General features: G+C 53.1%; 10 protein-coding genes and 1 non-coding gene across 11 annotated transcripts; 3 read left to right on the top strand and 8 right to left on the bottom strand.

Annotated features, from left to right (window-relative positions):
- Positions 1-256: 256 nt before the first annotated feature.
- Positions 257-1,974, bottom strand: sitA (TOR signaling pathway phosphatase SitA). Its single transcript, XM_025724161.1, has 4 exons — positions 1,672-1,974; positions 1,220-1,607; positions 838-1,169; positions 257-789 (listed from the first exon to the last, which is right to left on the bottom strand). The coding sequence occupies exons 1-4, from the start codon at positions 1,823-1,825 to the stop codon at positions 500-502; spliced, it is 1,164 nt and encodes a 387-aa protein (XP_025579694.1). The 5' UTR covers positions 1,826-1,974; the 3' UTR covers positions 257-499.
- Positions 1,975-2,094: 120 nt separating this feature from the next.
- On the top strand, positions 2,095-4,104 carry BO80DRAFT_372859 (putative nonsense-mediated mRNA decay protein Upf3). The gene is made up of 2 exons (XM_025716537.1): positions 2,095-2,503; positions 2,555-4,104. The coding sequence occupies exons 1-2, from the start codon at positions 2,253-2,255 to the stop codon at positions 4,041-4,043; spliced, it is 1,740 nt and encodes a 579-aa protein (XP_025579693.1). The 5' UTR covers positions 2,095-2,252; the 3' UTR covers positions 4,044-4,104.
- Positions 4,105-4,319: 215 nt separating this feature from the next.
- Positions 4,320-4,988, bottom strand: BO80DRAFT_461241 (uncharacterized protein; the record flags this gene model as incomplete). Its single annotated transcript, XM_025722437.1, has 3 exons — positions 4,320-4,660; positions 4,720-4,874; positions 4,927-4,988. The coding sequence occupies 3 exons, from the start codon at positions 4,986-4,988 to the stop codon at positions 4,431-4,433; spliced, it is 447 nt and encodes a 148-aa protein (XP_025579692.1). The 3' UTR covers positions 4,320-4,430.
- A 909-nt stretch (positions 4,989-5,897) lies between these two features.
- BO80DRAFT_135796 (uncharacterized protein) lies at positions 5,898-7,056 on the bottom strand. The gene is made up of 2 exons (XM_025713628.1): positions 6,222-7,056; positions 5,898-6,008 (listed from the first exon to the last, which is right to left on the bottom strand). Exons 1-2 carry the CDS (start codon positions 6,879-6,881, stop codon positions 5,982-5,984), a joined length of 687 nt encoding a protein of 228 aa, XP_025579691.1. The 5' UTR covers positions 6,882-7,056; the 3' UTR covers positions 5,898-5,981.
- Positions 7,057-9,384: 2,328 nt separating this feature from the next.
- Positions 9,385-9,963, top strand: BO80DRAFT_478327 (uncharacterized protein; the record flags this gene model as incomplete). Its single annotated transcript, XM_025723276.1, has 1 exon — positions 9,385-9,963. One exon carries the CDS (start codon positions 9,385-9,387, stop codon positions 9,961-9,963), a length of 579 nt encoding a protein of 192 aa, XP_025579690.1.
- Positions 9,964-10,627: 664 nt separating this feature from the next.
- Positions 10,628-10,699, bottom strand: BO80DRAFT_t28. Its single transcript has one exon. It is a non-coding gene; the product is annotated as a tRNA-Arg (tRNA).
- A 198-nt stretch (positions 10,700-10,897) lies between these two features.
- On the bottom strand, positions 10,898-12,238 carry BO80DRAFT_421429 (uncharacterized protein). Its single transcript, XM_025718598.1, has one exon. The coding sequence runs from the start codon at positions 11,851-11,853 to the stop codon at positions 10,963-10,965; it is 891 nt and encodes a 296-aa protein (XP_025579689.1). The 5' UTR covers positions 11,854-12,238; the 3' UTR covers positions 10,898-10,962.
- A 423-nt stretch (positions 12,239-12,661) lies between these two features.
- BO80DRAFT_490449 (Zn(II)2Cys6 transcription factor) lies at positions 12,662-15,416 on the bottom strand. Its single transcript, XM_025723638.1, has 2 exons — positions 14,845-15,416; positions 12,662-14,787 (listed from the first exon to the last, which is right to left on the bottom strand). Exons 1-2 carry the CDS (start codon positions 15,227-15,229, stop codon positions 13,097-13,099), a joined length of 2,076 nt encoding a protein of 691 aa, XP_025579688.1. The 5' UTR covers positions 15,230-15,416; the 3' UTR covers positions 12,662-13,096.
- Positions 15,417-15,610: 194 nt separating this feature from the next.
- BO80DRAFT_421425 (cytochrome P450) lies at positions 15,611-17,519 on the bottom strand. The gene is given in 4 exon segments (XM_025718597.1): positions 15,611-16,275; positions 16,335-17,124; positions 17,234-17,236; positions 17,252-17,519. The coding sequence occupies 4 exon segments, from the start codon at positions 17,361-17,363 to the stop codon at positions 15,618-15,620; spliced, it is 1,563 nt and encodes a 520-aa protein (XP_025579687.1). The 5' UTR covers positions 17,364-17,519; the 3' UTR covers positions 15,611-15,617.
- A 554-nt stretch (positions 17,520-18,073) lies between these two features.
- Positions 18,074-20,152, top strand: BO80DRAFT_421424 (cytochrome P450). Its single transcript, XM_025718596.1, has 3 exons — positions 18,074-18,627; positions 18,697-19,544; positions 19,624-20,152. The coding sequence occupies exons 1-3, from the start codon at positions 18,240-18,242 to the stop codon at positions 20,119-20,121; spliced, it is 1,734 nt and encodes a 577-aa protein (XP_025579686.1). The 5' UTR covers positions 18,074-18,239; the 3' UTR covers positions 20,122-20,152.
- Positions 20,153-20,381: 229 nt separating this feature from the next.
- On the bottom strand, positions 20,382-22,282 carry BO80DRAFT_490445 (O-methyltransferase). The gene is made up of 4 exons (XM_025723637.1): positions 21,882-22,282; positions 21,494-21,826; positions 20,872-21,434; positions 20,382-20,771 (listed from the first exon to the last, which is right to left on the bottom strand). Exons 1-4 carry the CDS (start codon positions 22,221-22,223, stop codon positions 20,597-20,599), a joined length of 1,413 nt encoding a protein of 470 aa, XP_025579685.1. The 5' UTR covers positions 22,224-22,282; the 3' UTR covers positions 20,382-20,596.
- Between the last annotated feature and the right edge of the window lie 402 nt (positions 22,283-22,684).

Genomic DNA, 22,684 nt, shown 5'->3' with positions numbered 1-22,684 from the left:
GCCGCCGACGCGTCAGAAAGAGACGTCGGTATTCGACTCCCAGCGTGGATTCGGATTCGTCCTTTGGCACAGAGCCCATAAGACAACCGGATTTCAAACGGTTCGGTATTTTCCCTGTTTCTCTGGGTCGTGGTGACCCATCGAAGCCTTCGTTAAACCCCCTTCGAATTTCATCAAGACCTCCGGCGGAGGTCTCGTCAAATAGGCGATATACCCATCGCGCAGGATGCCTACAAAGCCGCACGGTGCTATGTATCATAACGATCATCCGATTCATGATAATGTGACAGTAAACTAACACCCGGGCCAAAGTCCAGTATGCATAAGAAGAAACTTCATTAACTGTGTCCCAAATCGTAATATATGATGCTCATAACCTGTCCTACCCACAATGCGTGGGCCCCATCTGTATCCACTCCCAACGCCAGCGCCGGTGCAGTAACGCCTCATGGCTTGCAAATGCAAGCGGACGAGAATAAAAGTGTAGCCATGCGATATGTTACAGAAAGTACTCACTGCGGCCCGGCCGCGATGTCGGAACGTGTCGTTGATCGTCGCTGACAGCACTGAAGAGCTTGAACGTCGGTTTCAGGTCATCCCCGATCTCGCATACGGAGGCGAGGTTGCCGCATCGGTAACAGTAGTTGGGGGCGCTCCACACGGTGACCACGTTTTGGTTGGCGAAGTGGTACTTGTAGCCCTCGTTGACCAATTGATGCGCGCGCGCGATAAGGGTCAGGTCATTGACGTGGCAGAACTCGTCCGCAACTTTGTCTCCGAATAACCAACCTAGACTACGTTAGGGAGAAGAAGTACACGCGACGGAAGGGCACTTACCAGCGCCTCTGGGACTCACGGCCCATGTTTCTACCTCATCGGGATCAGACCAGACCAGATCACAGAAAGCACCTTCATGCGGAATCTCCTGGGCTCTCGCAACCACACGAACTTGGTCCAGGGTTCTGATTTCGGGGCTCAGCCCGCCATGCACACACAACACCCTGCCGTCGATGATGGCGCCCAACGTCATAAAATCGAAAACCTGGCAACAAGCTTTCCATACCGAGGCATTGCCATACTTCTGCAAGCACTCCTCGTAGAAGCCGTAGACCTGAGTAATCTGGCGAGACTCGTGGTTACCACGCACCAATGTGACCCGATCGGGATATCTAGAGCACAAGATTAGAATCAGTGAAGGACTGCACATGGGCATACTCACTTGGCCTTGAGACACAAGAGCAACGTCAGAGTCTCCAAGCTGAAATATCCTCTGTCAACGTAGTCACCGAGGAACACAAAGTTCCGATTCAATGTCACCTCCTTTGAGCCTGCGCTGGAAGACCGGCCCCGCTGGCTGTTATTCTCATCTGCAAAGTCATCCGAGTGTCCGGAGTTCCTCAATTTCTTCCGTAATTTAGGATCGGTAATGGTGGACGGGGGTTCGATATCCTCAGAGGTAATCACAGACGGTGACGTCTTGGGCGGCTCGACCTCTGATTCATCGGGCATTCCTCCGGAGACCCGGAACAGCTCCAGCAGGTCATAAAATTGGCCGTGAATATCTCCACAAATTGTCACTGGCGTCGACACTGGCTGAATGTTCGATTCTAGGGAATGCGACTCGTCAGTGTCCGTGAAGTCAGTCGCCACAGGATCTCGCCGGAAGCGCACCTTCCATCATGAACTCCTTCACAATCTCACAAAGCTGTTTCATGTGTGACTCCGAAAGATATTTGCAGTCCTTGGCCGCCTCCAGCCATTCATCGGGGCCTGCATTGCGCTTCAACTTGGCCGGTCCCGGCTGAGGGACCTTACTATCCACCATGATGAGAATGGCGCGATCTGGAGGGACTGGATGGGCAAGACGCGCTGAAGCCGGAAGAAACAGGCGTTACCAAAGAGACTAATGAGGGTACCGGGGTCCAAAGAGAAGTCCTCTCACGAACGTCAGAGCACATGAGTTGCTGAACGGAATGCGCGCCGGCGGTTCTTCCCCGCAGGGGATGTTGGGTATGCACTTCCCGGGCCCGGTCACGTGGCGCGGGCGGAATCTCCTCGATAACAGCTTCACCCATGATTCACATCTCAACTTCCAGGTGAATCCGGGTGCTGAAGTGATTGGGGACTTTCATCCTTCACATATTCACGCATCGGCTCCTACCTTATAACAGCTTCCCCGCCCCTCCTTGTTTCCCTTCCCCTCGGCGACTTGTTAACCTTTGCCGGGGCGGAGACCCTCACCAGTCTACATCATGACGCAGATCCCTGCGGGCAAGTCTACCGGAGGCGTTCTCCAGATCCCCGTGGCTGCAACTCAGAAGAACACCTCTGCGACACCGAAGAAAGCTGCGAAGCCAGCGGCCCCTCGGTTAAAACTCGTCGTCAGGCGTCTCCCACCCGGATTGACACAGGCGGAATTTGAGACAGCGCTGGGTCCGGAATGGAAGATTGGGGGTGGAAAGGTCGACTGGTTCCAATACAAGCCGGGCAAGGTCTCCAAAGAGTAAACATGTCACTCCTCTCGGAAGTCCCCTCACTAACTCCGCACTGTCAGTCCAGCCAAACCTTCCCGACCCTCACGTGCCTATATCCATGTCATGTCCAGCGATCACAGCATCCCCCTCTCGAACAAGGTCCGTCAAACGCCTTTTTTGGACGCCCGGAATACCTCCAACGACCCCGTGCTTCTGGGACCCCCTTCTTTGGAATTTGCGCCTTATGCCAAGATCGCCGGAAGTCGTTCGCGCAAAGATGCTCGTCAGGGAACCATCGACCAGGACCCCGAGTTTATCGCCTTCCTCGAGAGCCTCACCCAGCCAATCGCCAAGCCAGCCACTGTTGAATCTGCTGCGGATGGCGAGGATAAGAAGGAGACAGTGACTGTCACACCATTGGTACAATACATCAAGGAGAAGAAAGCCAACAAGGCCAAGGAGTCCAGCAAATCTTCCAAGCACAAGTCCGACAAAGACTCAAAGGCGGAGAAGGTGCAGGCCAAGAAGCTGCTACAACGGCCTGATAAGGAGGCAAATCAGCCCGCCGCTACAGAGAAGCCAGAGAGGAAATCCAAGTCGGACAAGGCTACCAAGGAGGCTGTGAAATCGGCAAGCAAGCAGGCCGCCAATGTCGCAGCCAAGCAAGCCGCAAAGTCGTCTCCGGCTCAGAACTCCCCCAAGGATACGCCCCCACCAGCAACGGAGCGGAAACGAGAGCGCGGGAGTGTGGCCGCTGCCGCCAAAATCCTCCAGCGCGACCTCGGGCTTGCTCCGTCTGGTCGCCGAAAAGGTGGCAAAGCGGCTGCCACGGATGGAGATGCCTCGAAGTCTGATCAAAGCGGCACTGCAACCCCGGATACAGGCAAGAAGGATACGCCTTCCAGACCACCCAAGGGGGCATCGACGCAGAATAAAGCCAAAGGCAACAACACACAACAACCTAGTGAGCCATCCGAAGCAAATACCCCTCCGACCAGCACTACACCTAAACCCGCCAAACCCGCCAAGGGAAAGCAAGCATCGGCCGGACCGACAGCTACCGCTACCCAAGCCTTCCTCAAGCACGCAAACCCATCTCAGGGAGTTACCGAACCACTACTAGAAACAGCATTCGCGCCATTCGGCAAGATCGTGAAAGTGGAGATTGACAAGAAGAAAGGGTTCGGTTACATTGACTTTGCAGAGCCAGACGGGCTTCAAAAAGCCATTGCTGCGAGCCCTGTCTCGGTCGCCCAGAGTCAGGTTGTCGTACTGGAGCGGAAAGCCAACCCCGGTGGAGAAAAAGGCCGCGGCAAAGGGCGTGGTGAGGCGCAATCGTCTGCTGGAGGAGGAGGCGGCGGCGGCGGCGGCGGCGGCGGCAACAATCGGGGCAGCAAGTCCAACGAAGGAGGGGGTTCTGGAGGCAACTCATCCCGAGGGCCTCGCGGTGGACGAGGGTCCAAGAGCAAGGGCGGCCCCAAGGGAGGCGGAGGAGGAAACAGTGGAGGAAATGCTGGAAATACCAATAGCAATCCGCCGGAGAGCAAGGGAAATTCGGATAGTAGATGAGCCGTTACGAATCATGTATCCCACGATAATACCAAACAACCCCCAATTATACCAGTGCTGCGTATACAGGTGATCGTCACCTCTGCCCTCCCGCAGACCAAACCCAGACCAGACCGTTCACAGAACTCCCATCCAGTTCAGTACTAAACCTGAAAACTTGACAATGTTAGGCGAGAAGCCATGTCCAAATTTTTTTTATAGCCGATTGCCGTAGCGAAGTAACGAGCAATACATGACTCTAAAGATAAAGCGAAAACAAATACATCAACATCCTCTAAAATATGAGCCAAAACTAGGAGTAAAATTCACCCCCAAGCCAAACAGCCCAAGTTACACACCTCGTCCCATATCCCAACAAACCAATCCAACAACACATCGATAATCGAACTAAGGCAAAGGCCGCAAAATGTCCAAAGCGCCCCCAATTAAATGAATACTCCCCGTGACTAGTATCTGAGCCCCGCGTCTCTGATTACTTATCTCCCTAGCGAGTCTGATGGCACCCTCTACCGACGGTTCCCCTGAGATCAACGTATCCATGCTGAGTCTTTTCCAACGCGAGGTGTAAGCGGAGTAGAATTGTGAGAATGGGATCGGAGGTAATCTGAGGATCTTATCTAATGATAGGTCATTATGGGGTTGGTTTTGGATGGGTGGAGGGATGTAGTGAACTTGCCGATTCTAGTAGTCCCGTCTTCTCGAGGTTGATCGGTGGTTATGATAATACGGTCTGGGATTGTGTTGTGTTTGGATAGAGCGTCGGTGAGGTCTTCGACGAGAGCGGCGCCGTCGCGGACGGTGGAGTAGTGGCTGAAGATGAGGACACAGAATCTGGGGTGTCGGTTAGGTGCGTGATTCCATGTGAATTTGGTGGTGGCTTAACTTTCGAGAGTCTGCAATGTATGTATTGGTGGCGAACCATTCCGCTGCCTGTGCGAGACTCATTGTGTTGTGTGCTGCGTCCAAGAACCAGGTGCTTCCAATCAGGGCAGAGAAAGGCAATTACATGGTAGGTTTGCTTTTCTCGCCATTTTTAAGATACCTTTAGGACGAATTCGAAATTGGATGTTCCAATTATCTCCATGTTAAACTCTGACCAAGTCGCCCATATATAGGGAACATCAACCTCCTGTTGTTATGGGATGGGTACGAACTGCGGGGTCACCAAACGCAGCAGGGATTGTATTGAATACGCCAATAAGATTATAATTCATGTTCAAACTGCCATGATCTACTCTGCATTAGCTTTAGCTCCCATATTACACCCCTGTCCCCTCCCTAATGCAGCCACAAGTACTGTAATCCGTGGGTCCAAGTCTCCCAGAGTATCCAATCCCATTATTCGTACTATTTCACTTGTAAACAACAACCTCATACAGAGAAGTTAGGCTTTCGGAGATTCAGCACAAGCCTCTCACCATTGGTATTTCTTTGACGGTGAGAATTACATCAGAGCTTAGGTAACACCAACCCCCTTGTTGCGTTGTCCCACCAGATTAGCGGGAACCCTTTTCTTTCTTCCTTTCCCTCTTTCTTTATCATCCCGCGCCATTTCCACTCCTATGGTGGGTGGATACTAGGATATAAATTATTTCTCGTATCCGATTCCCCAGTACTTATCATTCTTTGATAACTCTAGGGAAAGTGACACCAGTACTGGTAACAATTAAGGTTGCATTGCCCGGTAGCGTCTCACGGCGTGACCTTTCTGGTTTAGTTACATGGGTGTTTGGTCTTCCTGTACTTGATTTTGTGGTGTGCTGGTTGTGATTTAAGATATAATTATGACAATGGAACGCGAATGTAATATTAAAGAGCGTAATGAGCGAGAACATGTATCTCCAGCCAACAGGGTATGTATATAACGCTAATTCAACGCATAAACCAATTCAAGACTGACATATCAACCACCACCACCATAATTATCAAGTCTATGTACTACGGAACCAACCCCTCCGTTCCCGCCTGATACGCCCTCACCCTCCTCGAATTCTCCCTCTCCACGACCCTCACCCACTCCTCAAACTCCTTCCCACCCCCTCCACCTCTCCCCCCACCACGGGGAACCGGATACCCCAAGACGACCTCCACCCTCCCCTTCCCACAACCCCCCAACTCCCCCCTCAAAAACTCCGGCCACCTAACCCCAAAAAACCCATAAATCCTCAACCGTTCCACCTGCTTAATCCTCGCCAACGCCTGCACAAACAGCACATTATCCCCCAACCCGCGCTCCTCCGCCCCCGGCTTCAAATTCCACGGGTCTTCGCAATTCGCGCCCCATCCGACTTCCAGCCATCGTAAGCCCGTGGCTTTCTGAGAAAGGTAGGTGAGGAGGATCACCCAGGGCCAGACTTCGCTGCCGCGCCAGGGGATGAAGAGGGAGAGGGAGCGGAGGAGTTGGATGTTGTGGGGGCCGATTTGGGTGATGAAGTGGGAGAGGTGGTCCGGGGTGGAGGCGGTGAAGTGGTTGTGGGTGTAGAGGATGGGGAGGGATTCGGTGTGGATTTGTTTGTTGGTGAGGAGGATGGCGGGGTGGATCTGGGTGTGGGTGTGGGTGGGTGATTTGGGGGAGAGGGGAGTTGAAGGGATGGTGTTTGGGGTAGTACGGCTGAGAAGCAGGTCGTAGATTTGGATGCGGAGTTCTGGGGGGAGAGATAGGAAGGGGAATGGCCGCTGTTGTTGTAAGGTTGGGTTTATGGTTTGGTGGCGGTATGGTTCGCAGATGGGTCTGGGCGTGCTGCTTGAGGGTTCGAGGTGGAAAGGTATCATAGTTGAATAAAGCCGTAGTGGCATGTGTCCCTGTAGAAGCCACCGCCATGGCGATGAGTATCGCATCTCTCCATCGGAGATCGGAGTGGTCGGATCACGACGGTGAGATAAATATCACATGACAGTAGACCGGTCGCCCGATGGGTAAATGTTCCGAGGGCCGACACATGGTCCAGAGATAACGCGCTTATCGAGATTTGCAATCTTTCACAAGATAGGGTTATGCGATCTTATTCTACCAAGAAATGCCATTCGGCTACGATGAAAGTATTCGATGCAAAAGGGTATCATTATCTAAGATTGAGCAACTCCAAACACAACATCAAGTGTAGGCACCTTTCAGACCTCCTCGACACCCACCAAGCCCGACCGACCGAAGTCAAGACATCATGGCAAGGTAAAGATCATCACCACTCCCTGGACCATCGCACCGGCACCCGAAACAAGTCCGTGAGGATCGTAACAAAGCGCGCAAATGCAAGGTCGAGTCGGAAGTAAAACGGCTTCACTTTAGGGCATCGAGGACATGGAAGTCATCAGCAAGGGTGGAGATTCTGTGGCTCTTTAGAAGAGCTCAGAGGTGGGACGTCTACTCTAAAGTGATTCTTTGAACTGCGAGGTTGTTAGTGATGCCATGATTGGAGTCTCCAGAGACTCCAATGTAGGGGGGGAGGGAAACTCACGTAGAGTCGCTTACTTTTCTGAATGATGGGGGGAGACGCCCTTCTTATAGAATTGCTGAGGGGGGCGGTGTGCGCTAGCCGTAAGCGAGGTCCCGTGTTTGGTGCTCGCTAAGTTGGATTGGCCAATCACCGCCCGCGAAAATTCTTCACCAGCTTCACATGCAACCTTCTTGGCCTTCCATAGGATTTCCTTGACTAACAGATTCCCATCGGACAGACTTGCCTGATGCCGTGACTTGCCGTGTCCCGCTAGGTGAGCAGACGGCATACGGTTCATAACTAAAGTTTAAGCGGGGATACAATGTACAACCTCACGGCATCACGGCACCTACAGAGTACCTACACAGGAGATAGACATCATCAGCTAGACAGAATATCTCCAATACCAGAACTAACTACTTTGACCAACTGCCCCATCTCTACGGAATACTCCATACATACTACCTCAACTCAAAAATCAGCCAGTCACCTGAACCCGACCAACTCCCCTCCAAGATCTTGAGACACCATTCCAAACAGCAGACACAAAATAATCATATATCTGAGATATCGGATATGAATTCATCCAGACAGCCGACCCGTCTCCGTAACTTTAACTAGCTAAGTACATAGGCAGAGTGGCAGACATCTGCCCGGTTCAATGCCCGATATGGCTCAATTTTCAGTCTCGGATGAAATGTATCAGATTCCTGGACCCCTTGCAGCTTGACCGTTTGAGATAGATGATCGGGAGACGGCTCGGACCCTGTTGCCGTTGAGTTTCTTATTCCTCGGTACGAACTAGGGTTGCAGGAAGGGTCTGAGTCTGGATCCGGTTTCCGGTGCTGAGTAGGTGCGGCTCGGGATGTGGTTACCGTGCTTATTGTCATTGTAAGGTTTTCTGGAATGGTTTAGAAAGGGGTTCTATGTGTGTGTGTGTAGGTTGTATGCTGTTTGGGGTTTCCGAGCTACTCTTGTCTACACGAACTCTGGGGGTTATGTTCATTATTCCTGACGCTGCATACACAGCTGACCTACACTAGCCTTCCTAAGTACAGTAGCGCGAAACAAGTAGTTAGCACCTAGCAAGTAGCACCTAGCACCTAGCCTTAACAACGACAAGTATAGCCCGGGGTAGACCCTGAACCAGCAGCAACTAGCAAGATGGACCCTGCCGCCATGTTCCAGCTTCCAACTCCGACAACTCCCCGAACCACTCCAACGAGCGAAATCCCACCCAACTCACTGGGAGCAAACTCAAAGTCCGCACCTCGGCTCCTCATTCCGCATGCCCTAACTATACCATATTAACAATGGATCCAACAAATTCATCTAGAAACAGTCGGTGAAAGCTCCATGAAACATCACAACCAGCAACATTAAAACCCTAACAACTCTTCTTGAATATTCCAAACGGCTGATAATTCAGTCAAAACACGAGATGACTTCATCCCGTTGGCGGGAAATTAGCCCGCCGATGTAAATCTGTAGATTAAGCATTGGGCGGAGGGATCGCCAGGGCTTGGTCCACTCCCCAGCCGCGGGTGACTGATTCTTGGGTGTGGACCGGATGATCGGCGGATGGACGAACGGGAGGCATCTATCGCTGTGTCTACTGTTATCTCGGGGTAGGGGAGTATGAAACGGTTTGGATAGTGAGACGGCCAAGGCAAAGTTTGTTCGTGCTTCGGATGCCTAGGGTTCAGCTGTGCTGAGTATGACTTGAATACTATGCCTAGTCGGTAGGCATCAGATGCAGCGTCCTCAAGTATATAAACCCCATGAATATCCATCGAGTTGTCTCCTCATCAACAGCATCATCATCAGTCTCCCATCACTCAGTCAATCAACTACTTCCCTTCTCAAACCCCAGCTTTCTCCAAGCAAGCACCACCACCACCACCAAAATGAAGCTCACCCTCACCTCAACCCTCATGGCCACGACCTCCCTCCTCACCCTCTCGAGTGCCCAATTCTCCATCCCCAACATCCCGCAAACCTGTCTCGAAATCCCCCAAGTCCTGGGCAATAAACCCCTCCAACTGCTAAGCTACTTCCACAAAGAAGTGTGCGAAAAGAACTGCACCGCAACCATCAACCAACACAACCAATACCTGCAACAGTCCGTGTTCCCGCAGATCATGAAAGATCTCGACACGAAGCTCGACATCTCCACCACCGAACAGGCGTCGTTCCAGAAGATCCAAACGCAGGTCGAAGCCGCCATTAAGAAGGATTGCTACACCGAGGGCAATAAGCAGCTGTGTAATGATCTGGAGGGATTGGCGGATTACGGGCTGTGTGTGTTGAAGGCCACGCAGCCGATTATCCTCAAGAGTATTGGGGAGTTGAAGAGCTCGGTGAATATTACGGATGCGGATTGTCAGAAGATTAAGAGTATTGATTCCGATGCCACGGTGTGGGAGAAGACTTTGCCCGGGTATGTGGATCGGTTTGAGCAGATTTGTGAGAGTGAGAAGAATTAGAATTAGGTATGTCCTTTGGAATCTCTTGTGCTGGTGGTTAGGGCTAACGGGTCACGCAGGGTTCTTTCACCACGTCCCATGATAGGATGGGAATCATGCCTGCTATGTCGCAGGTCGTATAGTGGAGGAAGATGGAAGATCGGGATCTTGCCACTTTGTTTCTGTTTCTGATATTTTTTTTTGGATTTCTGTTGACAGTTGGTTGACGTATGTAGCAGCATCTGGATGCTCGCTATCACTCCTTTGGATCGCGTCTCGAGTATTCGCAGTATTGAAATTGAGTTTGACTTTTGTGTTTTTAGTATGGATTACTGTTGAAGAAATACAAAATATCCTTTGGACTATAGGCTGGAAATTATTGTAGATTGTAGTTTGCTGCACTTGGTCTTGGTTGGACTTTTAGTGATAAGGTCTGATTCTTTGCCTTATTCGAGTTTGGTCTTTGGTTAGGATGTGTAGGGTTCAGTGTTGATGCTTCGTAGGTTTACCTGGGGTGGGGACCATATGCATGGATTGGTTTTCCGTCTTGTGTATAAGTGAACGCAATTGGACACCCCCGATGGATTCACATTCCCTAGAAGACCAAAAAACAACCCCGCAAACAGGTAGCTAGATGGAGATAGCGATAGCGGATAGTACTCCCACAGTACGGGTGGGAAAAAAATGACCTACGCAGGACTCGAACCTGCAATCTCTTGATCCGTAGTCAAGCGCCTTACCATTGGGCCAGCAGGCCAGTTGTTGAAAGTATTGCCAGGAGTTTGATTTATAAAGCTATGTTTAGCCTTGCTCCATAATCAGTTGCGCCGATGGTTGGGCACGTTCATATCGGTCGTGCTTGTTGTGGAGATGGGTATGGGGTTTTAATTGATGATTTCCTTGGTTAAGGTATATGTTTATCCACCTTAGCATGGAAACGGGTGGGAATGCATGACCGAAATATTCTTGGTTTGCAGAGGCCAATGTAAATATATATCTATACATCTCTCTGACTACTGCCTAATCCTCCGCATCCAGCATCGCAGCCATCGCTGGTAATGGAAGATCCATCTCTATACCCTCTCCCCGACCTACCTTCAGAAATCCCTCACCCCGGGCAATATCCAGTTTTGGGTATGCATATAATAATCGTGCGGTGCCAGGTACCTCGGAACACCGGCTGATGTATTGGGGCCGCTGCCCTGCAAGAGTAGGTGAAAACCCTCCCGTACTCTCCAAAGCAACACCCTCTTCTAGAGCAATGACCCTCTCGGCAGCGACCGCACACACATAGCTATTGAAAACACCTTCTTGCCGCGAGGCCGAGCGCAGGATATCCACCGCTCTGCGACGGATAAGCGGATCCCGACAGAGCGTGGCCACATCGTAAAGGGGCCCAATAATCCCCATGTCAAGGGTGAAGCTAGGCTTGAATCTTCTCTGGCCCGAGGGATCTGCTTCCGGGGTGGACGGAGAGCGATCGCCTGAAAGCTCGACGACAGAGGCTGCCAAGGAGACGATTTCCTGGAAGATCGGGTTATACATGTCCCAGCCACTTGGGTCGGTCGTTCCCGATAGGTGATGTTGGAAAAGCATGGTCTGTATGCATCGCTGGATCTGAAGGATCTTCAGACCCACATGCTCCCTGGTGGTCAAAGACGGACCACGAGTCTTCTCGAACTGGTCCAAGGCCCCGGACCATTTCTGAAACAGCGAGACACAAGTTTGAATAAACGCGCCAAGTTCAAGCGACGTAACGTCTAGGTTGCTCAGTTTATGGTATTCATGCCGGAATACATAGCTGTAGTATTCGAACAAGTCACGCGCCTCGGCAAGGGAAGAGAAGCACTCGGGCACTTCAAGTGAAAAGCTACCCTCCAACGGCACTGTATCCATCAAAGGTTGATCCATTCCGGAACGAGTCTATAGATGTCAGTACTTGACCACATACCATACCCCGACCAACATACTAGAGCCCAAACCTGGCTACGGAGGCGAATAAAGATCTTTCGCAAGTTCCCCATTTCGAGGGCCGACACTGTCGACGGCCTGAGAAAAGGATGATGGTATGCCCCGGTGTTCGGGTCGTAGGAGACCTCCCCAAGGATATTCATCCCACTTTGGATATGGCCGAGTGCCGCCACATAATGACTGGACAAAATCTGGACCGAATCAACGAGAATCCGACGGTTGGACTCGAAGCGTACCAACCTCGAAACAAACAAACAAGATGCATGATATCAAGCAAACATCTACCGTTAGCCCGTCTGGTCTGGCAGCACTGACAATAGAAGCGGGAGGTGACCCCGTTGGCCCCAGAAGAGCCCGTATTGCCTTGAGATATTCCTGCAAGGCAAAGGTGTCATATCCCGCCCGGACCATCCCGAAGCCGGGCATCTTCTCGAACTTCTCGTGTAGCGAGCCCAATGCGACCAGCGCATGCCAAACCGGCCTCTCGTGCTGGCTCACTTGCATGACGAGGCGGCCCCAAAACTCCGAGCCACAGTATCCCGCCAATGACAGAACCGTCTTTTCGTAGAAGAATTGAAGCGATCGAACTTCCCGTTCAGTCGCGCCATGATTGAGGCATGTAAGTGGGAGCAGCGGGAGGCTTGGCCGAGCCTTGTCAAAGGAGCGCAAACCGGGCCCGTAGCCATCGCACTTGCGACCTGTGGAGGAGCATCTCAAGCAGTTGGGCCTGGTTTCATCACATTTGACTCGTCGCTCTATGGAGTGCAGTTAACACGCATGTATTCACAGCCAACTTGGCATGCACCTACTCCTGGAATACATTAGTTGGCTTGTGATAGACACCAACGGGCCGCTTACTTGCATGTCAGACAGCCCGATCGGGACTTTCCCATATACCCCCTACGCGTAACACCCGGGGGTCCCCTCGGTAGCTCCGCCATCTATGTGATGGGTTGTTTCGAGGCTGCCGGTTGACTTTCTTTCGACCAAAACAACCCGACCGAACGATGATCTTGGAGCAGGGAGTGACTGCTGAGCGGCAAAGAGGGGAGTCACTCGGCGCTAACCTCCCCCGGCTAGACGCGGATCCTTCCGTTATCGGATAAAGAAGCAGCCCGAAAGCCTTCCGCTATCTACAGTCAAAAGCGACGTTACAAGCACCGTACAGCTTATCCATGTAGCATCAATTTGTCTCGTTAACTCGGCCGTGTAGTTGAAACGGTTCGCCGAGGAATGGGAAGCTGTCCCATACCGGCAACTGCATCCCGTCAAGACCGGGAAATGCACCGATGTCCAGGGAGTCCATAAAGGTTGGGCGCTGAAGATCACCCCACGACTCGGCGATGCCGCCATCAGGTGGCATGCCAGCGATATCCGTTGCTGCAGCAAGCCCCGGAATCTCCGTCGAAGGTCTGCGATCATCCAGACTGAAAAGTTTACTGACATAGCGACTTTGATTCTGCTGAGAATGGTGCATCAGTTGCTGACGCTGTTCGGCAACGGCATTCCCAAGGTAACTGAGAATCTCAGCGTAATGTGCTGCCTGGGCGGATTGATCAGAAAGCACACGCAGGATCTCAAGAGCTTCTTTGTAGGCCTGGTCTAGTGGCGGGTCTGCTTCTCTCCGAGAAAACATGGAAAACCCTAAAACCAAGCCAGCAGCGAACACAAACGCCTTTAGAATGCACATATTACCCAGCAATAAGCCAGAGCGATGCACCTCAGAGCATGTCTGTATCATGTACAGGGCCGAATCGGTGCAAGCGATTGCCAAGTTGGAATGTGCTGGTTCTTCGTGTAATGAATCGTCCGACAACCGGTCTACAGAACCGCCATGCAACCGTGCGAGCCGAACACCCAATACAGATATCAGAAATGGCCGCGTCACGATGATCACCGCAAAATGGTAGGTGCACGCGATGTGCAGATTGCCGATTATGTGCCTGCGGGCAGCAGGGTCGTCAAAGTTGAGGTCTGGAGGTTCCACCAACGGTCCCGGTAGGCCATTGCTCCATTGCTTGAGCTTGGCCAGAAGCGACTCTGCGACCTCGGCCGAGGCCCCTTCCTTGCTGTACATGCGGGCAATAATCTCTTCTAGAATCCCCGAAACTTTGTAGGAAGCGAGCAAGCTCATCGCCATATGGCTCTCTGGCTGTGGGTAGCGAATAGAACTATGCTCCGCATCGGAACGTAAAGCGCCGGTCGCAGCCGGTCTACCAAGAATAGAGCTGACCAGAAGGTCCAAGATATAAACACTCATCCATACCCGTGCTCTTTGATGCTGCTCGGGGCTGGGGACGGCATCCGCTAGCTCGGTGAGATGGAGACCTAATGCCACGGCAGCTCGGACGGCCACGCCCAGGTACATGAAGGCGGTATTCCGACGACAAGCCCCCAGCATATAAAAGGACATTAACAGGAATAGACGGATCAGCTCTAGGCTTGGATTCTCCAGCATCCTTTCGAAAGCGCTGCGCTGCGCGCGCGAAAAGAAAAAGCGCTCGGCTTGCTCCATTGACGGAGTCCGTTTGGTAGATTGGGCCCCGATGGCAATGATCATATCGGCCAGTGCGGACTTTGTCTTGCCTTGACGGGTGTTAGGCTCAATTAGCCCGTCAAGTAAGTCTATCGCTTCTGTATCCGTCAAAACGTAGATGAAGCCACTGGTGGCCGAGCCGTAGGCCCGATGATATTCCAGCAGCTGATAAGAGTCGAGAGTGATGTCTAGAGCCGGTGGAATGTCTCGCGGGGTTTCCGTCTCCAGCATATCTTCGCTTTTCCCATTATGGGAGAATTGCGACGGCCCAAGATACTGTGAGACGGTGTCGCGGACCAGCTGCAAGAAAGACAAGGACGCAGCCTTTCCCACGTAGACTGTTCATAGCGCGCCATTAGCTGCAGTCGCTGATTTAGCCAAAGTGGATTGATTACCTCGTTCTCCGTGTAGATTGCGCAGCATCCGCGGATGGGTTCTATGCAGCGTCTCCGGGGACACCGGACGGGTCGAGTGGCCGGGCGCAGAAAGCTGGGAATGAGAATCGAAATCCGCTCGATCGGCCGGGGGATTAACGCTGAGCGTGGTGGCTGGCCGAGTCGCAGAGTCCGAGACAACACTGCCATTTTCCAAGGGGTGGGTGCTACCGGCCGGTCGTTGAGCAGTCGACCGTGGGCTCGGAACACAGGTCTCTGCGCGTCCCAGCCGGACGCACTTGGAGCATGGAAAGGTCCCGCTGCATCGTTTCTTCGTCGCCCTGCAGGCTAGACAAGCCTCGTAGGCTCGCCGGCGATTGGCTGGATGGACTTTCGGGCGTGGCATGGTACTGAGTATTGCATATCGGGATGCTCAGTGGATCCGTCTGTGCCAGCGACATTTAGTGGAATGGGCTTATTCGGGGCGGATCCAAGACTTTTTGCAAGATCGGGGACCGAGAGCACCCGGCATTATGCCACGGCAGCTGAAATGGAATCCGAGACGTGTTCGCAGTACAAATTTCTTAATGGTGTCACGTTTGTTGGGGGAAAGGGAGGTCAGTTATCGGGAAGATAAGGTGGGCGTGGTTAGTCACCGCATTGCCCGAATCTTCCCCGGCACGTGAGCATCAGGTACTATACAAATTACGCCCAGTCAATCTCGGGTTATTGGCCGAAGGAGGGTACGATGAGACTTGGAGTATGCTATTGCGTGCGAGACAGCCCCATCAAGCCTATAATTTCCTCTGCGTAACCTTCAGAATCAAGTCGTCACCCTCCCTCGTTCGCCCCGGACCAAGACTTGGCTTCGCTTCATCCAACCTGGGAAAAGGCTTCCCGCGAACCCCCAGCACCTCCTGATCGGGGCCGATGATCTCCAGATCATATCGCCACAGCAAGATAGCTGCAAAGGCAAGCACCTGGTGTCGGCCCGCAATTCGGCCGCTGCACAAGGTGGTGCCGCCCCCGAACCCGCGAAACTCCACCTTGCGAAGCAGCGACTTGTCCCGCTGGAATCGATAGTAATCGAAGGAAGCCGGGTCCGGGCCGAAGGCCTCTTCGCTCATCATCTGCACTCGCTGGGGAATGGCCACTATAGTACCTTGAGGGATGCGACGACCCTCAATGGTTGTATCTCGGGTGGTCTTGCGGAAGCTACTGCCAGTGCCAGTGTAGCGCAACGTCTCGTGGAATGTGGAATTGAAAATGGGGCATTGGGTGAGGAGGGGGTTCTTGGTAATTTCGAAGAGGGAGGCGCCGTCAATGTCGGGATGGGTATCGATCTCTTGCATGATCGGTGCAATTTCTTCTCGGATCTGGTCGACAACAGTCAGATTCCCCGCCAGATGGGCTAGCATCCAGTAGGCTATGACGGTAACATTCGAGTTGAGCCTGTACCAGGTGAATTCATGGTCGGTAAACGGAGGGACGGGAAACGACCAGAAACTTACCCCCAAAGAATTGTAAACACGATCCCGGCAGTATCTCGATCCGAGAGCCCTGCATGCTTGTAGTCATCGTAGACCTCATTGACAAAAGCGACGGATCCTGACCGCTGCGCCGCGGGCAAGGAGTAGTAGTGTGTGAGTACATCGACCAGTCGGTCGCGGAACCGCGTTGCCCGCTTGGTCAGCACCCAGGGGAGCTTATAGGAAACCCTCCAGCTTTCAAAGTCCCATTCCTTGAGGATGGAGCGGAGGTTAGGTTCCAGCTCAAGAAGGCGGGTCCCAAAGAATGAGGCGACCTGAGCATCCATGATGACATCCCTGCATAAGGAGTCGAGGGATACAACCTTGACATCTGAGGTCGAGCGGAGCATGCTCGTCTCGTAAAACGAGTCCCACTGAAGTGTCTGATTGACCAAGGCCAACGAGTTGACCATAAAGGACCGCAATGCATCGGGCTGCGAGAACTGCTTATGCAGAAGAGCGATGCCGGTGTGAGCACATGACAATTGTTTGGGATTTGGAAAGATCGAGACATAGCCCTCGGCTGGAGTCCGCCACAGAATGAGCTTTCTCTCTCGTGAGACCTTGGCCACCTCATCGTACATGAGGTCCACAAAGGGCTCGAAGGCGTATGTGCGACGATCCTTATCAATCACCGATATTTGTGCTGCTGTCGTGACCAACACAATATCCTCCCCGGCGATACGCAGGGTGCAAAGCCGGTGGCCAAACTCTTTCTTTGCTCGGGCAAACAGGTCATTGGTGTTGCGGAGAAAGGGTATAGCATGTCCTATCAGCCAAGGAGAGGGTGCCCGGTGTTGGTCAATGCTGCCCACCTAGGTAGGACAATTCTTTGCAACATACCTAAGACTGGTGGAATGAGCATTCATTAGGTGTGGCCAAGATAGTCATCGGCTTACATGGGATCCAGTATGGTAAGTACTCCAGCTGGTTGCGATACAACCGAGGGCATACCGAGAAGACCCAAAACCGCCATGCTAGCCAGAGAAGGAGTGAGAAAGCGGCCAACATATGACAGTGCCTGTCACTGGAAGATGTTTCATTCCGTGGCTGGGGGGCAAAGATGTCCAACGGTGACTGGGTGGACATTGCTAGAGAAGATCAAAGAGTTGAGTTTGCTTCTAGGGCCTGCGCCTGTAGGCCAGGGTTACGCAGCAATGCGGAGACCTGACTGACTGATATAGCAGCCTCAAGTTGGTTTTTTCGGGTATATGGGTGCGCTTCTACCAAGACCGTCCCAACACATGGTCCGCTTGGGAAATCCAACTTTGGACCATGCCCTCCAAACGCTGGCGGATAGCCGAGCGGGAGAGAAACATGCAACACGCTCATTTGATGCATGCATGATGCTGGCTGGCAGTGCTGCTGCATAATGTCTCGGAGCAAACAAATCAATAGGGGGCCACCAGTAAGAAGAACAAGCGTGGACAAGGCTCGGAAACTACTGCATGCATCAGTGTTTAGTGCTGAGTTGGGGAACCCGTAATACCTGGTGCGGGCCAGGTATCCGCTAGTAATGGAGTGGTAAAGTACTAAGTCCCCAACCTAGTACTCCGTACTCCGTACTAGTACTATGTACTCCCCCACTCACTGGCGGGATGGTTGCGATGGCGAGTCATGGTTGATCGTACGGAGTATAGTACCATAGCCCTACCCTTGTAGGGGATATGTCACCTAACCAGCAGGCAAGTCGACAAGGATGTAAGCAAGGCTTTTTTTTTTTTTTCACTCCGGAGACATTTCTCCTCCCCCCCCAATTTCTCCCTCTCTCTCGTCTAGCTCACTCCATCTTTCCCGCAGCCTCCTCCCCCAACTTGACCCTCCGTCCCCTCACCAAAGTCCTTTCCAAGCTCCTGCAGTCCATTACATACTGCCAATCACCACACCATGATCCTTGAGCTGCTGGGCTTGCTCGCCCTTGTTTACCTGGGTTGGAGCCTGGTAACGATGGAGATCAATTACCGTCGTGCCTCAACCATGGACATCCCCCTCGTGCGTCTCTATATTGACCCGCAAAATCCCCTCTGGATGATATTCGATCCCATTGTCTGGCCATGGCTTGACCGGCTCCCCATCAATTGGCGCAACTACAGCTTCGGTCGCTACTCCCGCCGGGGATGGTACTTTGCCGATCGTGGCGAGTCCCATCGGCGCTACGGGCCCATCTGGGCGATTGTCACCCCCCGCGATATCTGGATCAACGTCGCCGACCCGGAGGCCGTCCATGATATCTTCCAGAGACGCACGGATTTTATCCGCCCCAGTGAAATGTATAGTACGTCCCAATCACCCTGTGCGGAACCATTGACCTCCGGTCGGGACTAGCTGACCCAGTGTGATTTAGAGGTGCTCGAAGTCTACGGCCCATGCATCTCGACCGCTAGCTGGACGGACTGGCCCCGGCACCGAAAGGTCCTGGCCACCCCGTTCAACGAAAGTGTCATGTCCTTTGTATGGGATGAGAGTGTCGAGCAGACCTGCCAGATGCTGGGGGTCTGGGGGTCTGCCGCAGACGGCCGCATTCCCAGTGTGGCAAAGGATACACGTACCCTCTCGCTGAACGTTCTTGCCGCCACAGGATTTCGCAAGTCATTCCCGTTTCGCAGTGCCAGCGACCGCGGGGCCACCCACGGGCTGTCGGCCACCACGGAAGGTGACCTTGTTGCCGAGGATGGACCAGTCGGCTACCGGGATGCACTCCAGACGGTGTTGGATAACTGTATTCTACTCATGGTCCTGCCTCGGAGATGGCTCACCCTTCCATTCGCACCGCAGTCGTGGCGGCAGATCGCGAAAGCAGCCACTGATTTCCAGAAGTACATGGTGCGCATGCTGGATGAAGAGACCAAAGCATTGAACTCTGGCAATGCGGGCAGCGGGGGGCTGATGACTTCGTTTGTTCGTGCCATGGATCTGAAACAGAAGGAGGACGCGCAGGAGAAACCCAAAGCAACCAGTAGCTCCCCACCCAAGGGTCTTACCGTCGAGGAGATCTTTGGGAATCTCTTTGTGATCAACTTTGCAGGCCATGATACCACCGCCAATACATTAAGCTTCGCGTTGCTTCTGCTGGGGGCATATCCCGAGATTCAGGACTGGGTGGCCGAGGAGCTGCAGGAGCTTGGCGAGCAAGAGATCAAGTCCCAGTATGCGGATCTATTCCCCCAACTGAGTCGCTGTCGGGCCATTATGGTATTTCTTCCTCTGCGTTGCCTTTGCGCCCCACCCCACAAGACTCCCACTAACGATTGACCGTGCGTGCGTGCTCCAGCTCGAAACCCTCCGCCTCTTCCCCCCCATCCAATCACTACCCAAGTGGACCCCCAACGAGCCCAAACCACTCCAACTCGGCGACCGAACCATCATCATCCCTCCCCACACAGGCGTGCACCCGAGCCTCCTCGACATGCAAATCCACCCCCAATACTGGGACGATGCGATGACCTGGAAACCCTCCCGGTGGATCACCACATCCGGCCCCGCGGAGCAGGCAACAGAGCAAATCATCACCCCTCCACGATCCAGCTATTTCCCCTGGTCCGACGGACCCCAGAACTGCCCCGGGAACAAATTCTCCCAGGTCGAGTTCGTTGCGGTCATGGCCACTCTTTTCCAGGGTCATCGCATCGACGCGATTCCCCTCCCCGGGGAATCTCCCCAGGCGACGCAGGCACGGGTTTTGGCGACCACGCAGGATGTCGATATGCAGTTGCTGCTGCGGATGAAGCATGCTGATCGCGTGCGTATGAGATGTCGTCGGGTGGGTTGAGGACTGGCGTGTGTATAGGATTGAAAAGGTGCTGTGGGTTGGCGGGACAGCATTCGTTTCTCAGGGTGCTCGGGTCGGGGAAGGGGGGGGGGGAGGATGCTGTATCACATAAGAATTGAAGAGTTCTCTGTAGATGTGTAATACTAGTACCATGTGTGAATTCTCATCTTGTGAGAGAGGTGGGGGGCTTACTCGAGATGTAGAGAACTCAACACAACATCATCTCACCAAGGGTAATCTCTGCACCAAAACTCCTCCTTGAAATACGGCATTTCTCCCATACATAGTTGTAATTGTCCCCATCAACCCCGTGCAATACCACCATACAATGAGACTGTCCACATGCTACAAAAAGAACAAAAAAAAGAACAAAAAAAAGAAAGAAAAAAAGAAGCAAAAAGGAACCAAGCAACAATACTACGCAACGATTTAGTTCCCTACTACTAGCAAACACATTCCGACCCCCCCTCGGTTTTTAGCAGACTTCTTCCCCCATCCATTCCGCCTCAATAATCGCCATTCGTGCCCCAGGAGGCACCGTGACACCCCGGAAGCGAAACCGGGGGTCCGCTGTAGCGAATAGACCCTCCCATGTCTCGACGTCTCGTTCGCGGGCATTGTTGAAGGCCTTCATGGAGATATCCATGTATCTATCGAGTGAGAAGGGTGGGTTAGTGATTAGGGCAGGTACCAGAAGATGGAAGAAGTAAGAGGGAGAGGGAGAGCAGGCAGAGGGGGAAGAAGATTTACCGGAGATCCCGTTCCGCCTTGGGGCCTAACTGACCCGGTTCGGGAATGCAAATATCATTGACTACTACCCGAGCACCTTTCTTCAAGGCCGGGGTTAGGTTCCGGAGAATTTGTACGGCGTATTTATCCGACCAGTCGTGTAGGATCCAGCGCAGGAGATAGACATCCGCCCCGTGAACGGGCTGGGGGGTTAGGAAGTCGTGCGCCATGCCTGTTACCCGCGCGGCGAGTGTGGACGGGACGTTGGTGGCTAACCCGGCGATGGTGTCGGGGAGGTCTTGCACAATGCAGTGGACGTGGGGGTATCGGGAGGCGATCTCGATACTGACTTCGCCGTTGGAGCCGCCGACATCGACGATCGTGGTGGTAGCGCTGCTGCTGCTGCTGCTGCTGCTGCTGCTGCTGCTGCGGTCGAAGTTGTAGTTATTCAGAAGGTGGGAGAGATGGTAAGCTGGATGGAGGTGGGAGAACCGCATGGCGGTGATGAATTGTTGGTGACGGTGCGGGTCTTTGCGGATCTCGTCGAATGGATGCGAGCTCGTGCCATGGGCGAGTGCGTAACCCTACAAGAGAGACTCCGGCTTGAGTACATGGTGGGTGCAATGGGGGAAGAATCTCTTACGGTTTCATTCGGCTCTTCGGATCCGGGCCACTTTTCTGTTGCCTCGACAGTACGTGTAAAGGCGGGCCAGAACTCCTGGGCAATGTTCTGAAGCCAGGCTTCGACCATGGGGTTGTTGAGGAGAAGCCTGGATGCAGCGGTATGTGCGATAACCCCTTTCGTGGGCTCATGAAAGACATGACGGCTGATGGCTACACGCAAGAAGCGGGTGAGGTCTTTGGTATTGAGGTTCGTTGCCATGGACAGCTCTTCGAAGGTGATGGTGCCGTCCACAGGCACATATGTGGCGATTTGATAGCGGTAGATGTATTGTAAGCTCAGAAGCAGCAATTGCTGTGCACCAACAACGTGAGTAAAGGTAGCTTGGCAGAGTGTGAAGGGTACGAACCTCTCCAGGGCAGCTAAATAGAAGCCCTAGTGGACCGAGAAGCAGGTGATGGAGCTCGTAGGTCGCCTCAATCGCCCCCTCCTTCGCCTCCTGTACCTGTGGAGGAAGTGCGAGAGCGGGATGGAGGCCATCTCCGTGCTGGTAGAAGGGTTCTGGAAGACCCTGCGCTTTTATAAAATCCAGGTAGATCTTGGTGGTTACTTGGACCTTTTGGAGTAACTGCGTGACACCGTCCGTGGTAGAGGTGCTGAAGGCGAGAGAGTATGCTTTAGGCCGATAAAGTGGCCGGAGCGGGGCGAGCCGAGCGGGAAAGCCCCGCGAAGAAAGAAGCCGGCATGCCATTGTAGGGAACCCTAACGTAACGTGCTGTTCATGGAGTGAGCCAATGCTGGAGAGTTATATGTTCTCAGGATCCTGGGGTTCCCTCTATCACTGTTCTTCTCCCTGCGACTAGTAGTCTAGTACTCCATACTCCATACCCAGGTACCAATGCCCATACCGGCTGTGAGTATCGTATGACAGACGTCTGCAGAAGGTAACAACCGGTAAGGGTAATTTACCGGGAGGGCCTCCACCGCGGCGACCGCGGCGATCCCGCGTAGTTGAGTTGGGAAGGCTTAGCGAAGGCCGCCGTTCCATCATCGATGCATGCGCCTTGGAGATCCCAATTTCCAAAGGTACTGACGTGGTTGGTTCGCCAGGGTTCTAGTGGTTGATTAGATTGCTTTCGGGTGCCTGACAAGGCGGCTGAGTGATATGTAGTACTACATACATGGTGGGTGCTTCGCCATTCCTTCGGCTAG

The sequence above is a fragment of the Aspergillus ibericus genome (assembly GCF_003184845.1).
Source record: "Aspergillus ibericus CBS 121593 unplaced genomic scaffold BO80scaffold_3, whole genome shotgun sequence".
Lineage (NCBI taxonomy): Eukaryota > Fungi > Ascomycota > Eurotiomycetes > Eurotiales > Aspergillaceae > Aspergillus > Aspergillus ibericus.
This window is presented reverse-complemented; position numbering and strand designations above follow the sequence as displayed.

Excerpts from the sequence above, each read along its gene's own strand:
- sitA (XM_025724161.1), bottom strand. The coding sequence starts at position 1,825 with ATGGTGGATAGTAAGGTCCCTCAGCCGGGACCGGCCAAGTTGAAGCGC. Across the intron at positions 1,608-1,671 it reads GAAGGAGTTCATGATGGAAG|AATCGAACATTCAGCCAGTG; the intron begins GTGCGCTTCCGG and ends CGCATTCCCTAG. Across the intron at positions 790-837 it reads CGTGAGTCCCAGAGGCGCTG|GTTGGTTATTCGGAGACAAA; the intron begins GTAAGTGCCCTT and ends AACGTAGTCTAG.
- BO80DRAFT_372859 (XM_025716537.1), top strand. The coding sequence starts at position 2,253 with ATGACGCAGATCCCTGCGGGCAAGTCTACCGGAGGCGTTCTCCAGATC. Across the intron at positions 2,504-2,554 it reads CCGGGCAAGGTCTCCAAAGA|TCCAGCCAAACCTTCCCGAC; the intron begins GTAAACATGTCA and ends CCGCACTGTCAG.
- BO80DRAFT_135796 (XM_025713628.1), bottom strand. The coding sequence starts at position 6,881 with ATGCGATACTCATCGCCATGGCGGTGGCTTCTACAGGGACACATGCCA. Across the intron at positions 6,009-6,221 it reads CGTTGGCGAGGATTAAGCAG|GCGGGAACGGAGGGGTTGGT; the intron begins GTGGAACGGTTG and ends AGGGCGTATCAG.
- BO80DRAFT_421429 (XM_025718598.1), bottom strand. The coding sequence starts at position 11,853 with ATGGATCAACCTTTGATGGATACAGTGCCGTTGGAGGGTAGCTTTTCA.
- BO80DRAFT_490449 (XM_025723638.1), bottom strand. The coding sequence starts at position 15,229 with ATGCCACGCCCGAAAGTCCATCCAGCCAATCGCCGGCGAGCCTACGAG. Across the intron at positions 14,788-14,844 it reads CAATCTACACGGAGAACGAG|TCTACGTGGGAAAGGCTGCG; the intron begins GTAATCAATCCA and ends CGCTATGAACAG.
- BO80DRAFT_421425 (XM_025718597.1), bottom strand. The coding sequence starts at position 17,363 with ATGTTGGCCGCTTTCTCACTCCTTCTCTGGCTAGCATGGCGGTTTTGG. Across the intron at positions 16,276-16,334 it reads GTGTTTACAATTCTTTGGGG|GCTCAACTCGAATGTTACCG; the intron begins GTAAGTTTCTGG and ends CACCTGGTACAG.
- BO80DRAFT_421424 (XM_025718596.1), top strand. The coding sequence starts at position 18,240 with ATGATCCTTGAGCTGCTGGGCTTGCTCGCCCTTGTTTACCTGGGTTGG. Across the intron at positions 18,628-18,696 it reads CCGCCCCAGTGAAATGTATA|AGGTGCTCGAAGTCTACGGC; the intron begins GTACGTCCCAAT and ends AGTGTGATTTAG. Across the intron at positions 19,545-19,623 it reads GTCGCTGTCGGGCCATTATG|CTCGAAACCCTCCGCCTCTT; the intron begins GTATTTCTTCCT and ends TGCGTGCTCCAG.
- BO80DRAFT_490445 (XM_025723637.1), bottom strand. The coding sequence starts at position 22,223 with ATGGCATGCCGGCTTCTTTCTTCGCGGGGCTTTCCCGCTCGGCTCGCC. Across the intron at positions 21,827-21,881 it reads TATTTAGCTGCCCTGGAGAG|CAATTGCTGCTTCTGAGCTT; the intron begins GTTCGTACCCTT and ends GTTGGTGCACAG. Across the intron at positions 20,772-20,871 it reads AAGGCGGAACGGGATCTCCG|ATACATGGATATCTCCATGA; the intron begins GTAAATCTTCTT and ends CTCACTCGATAG.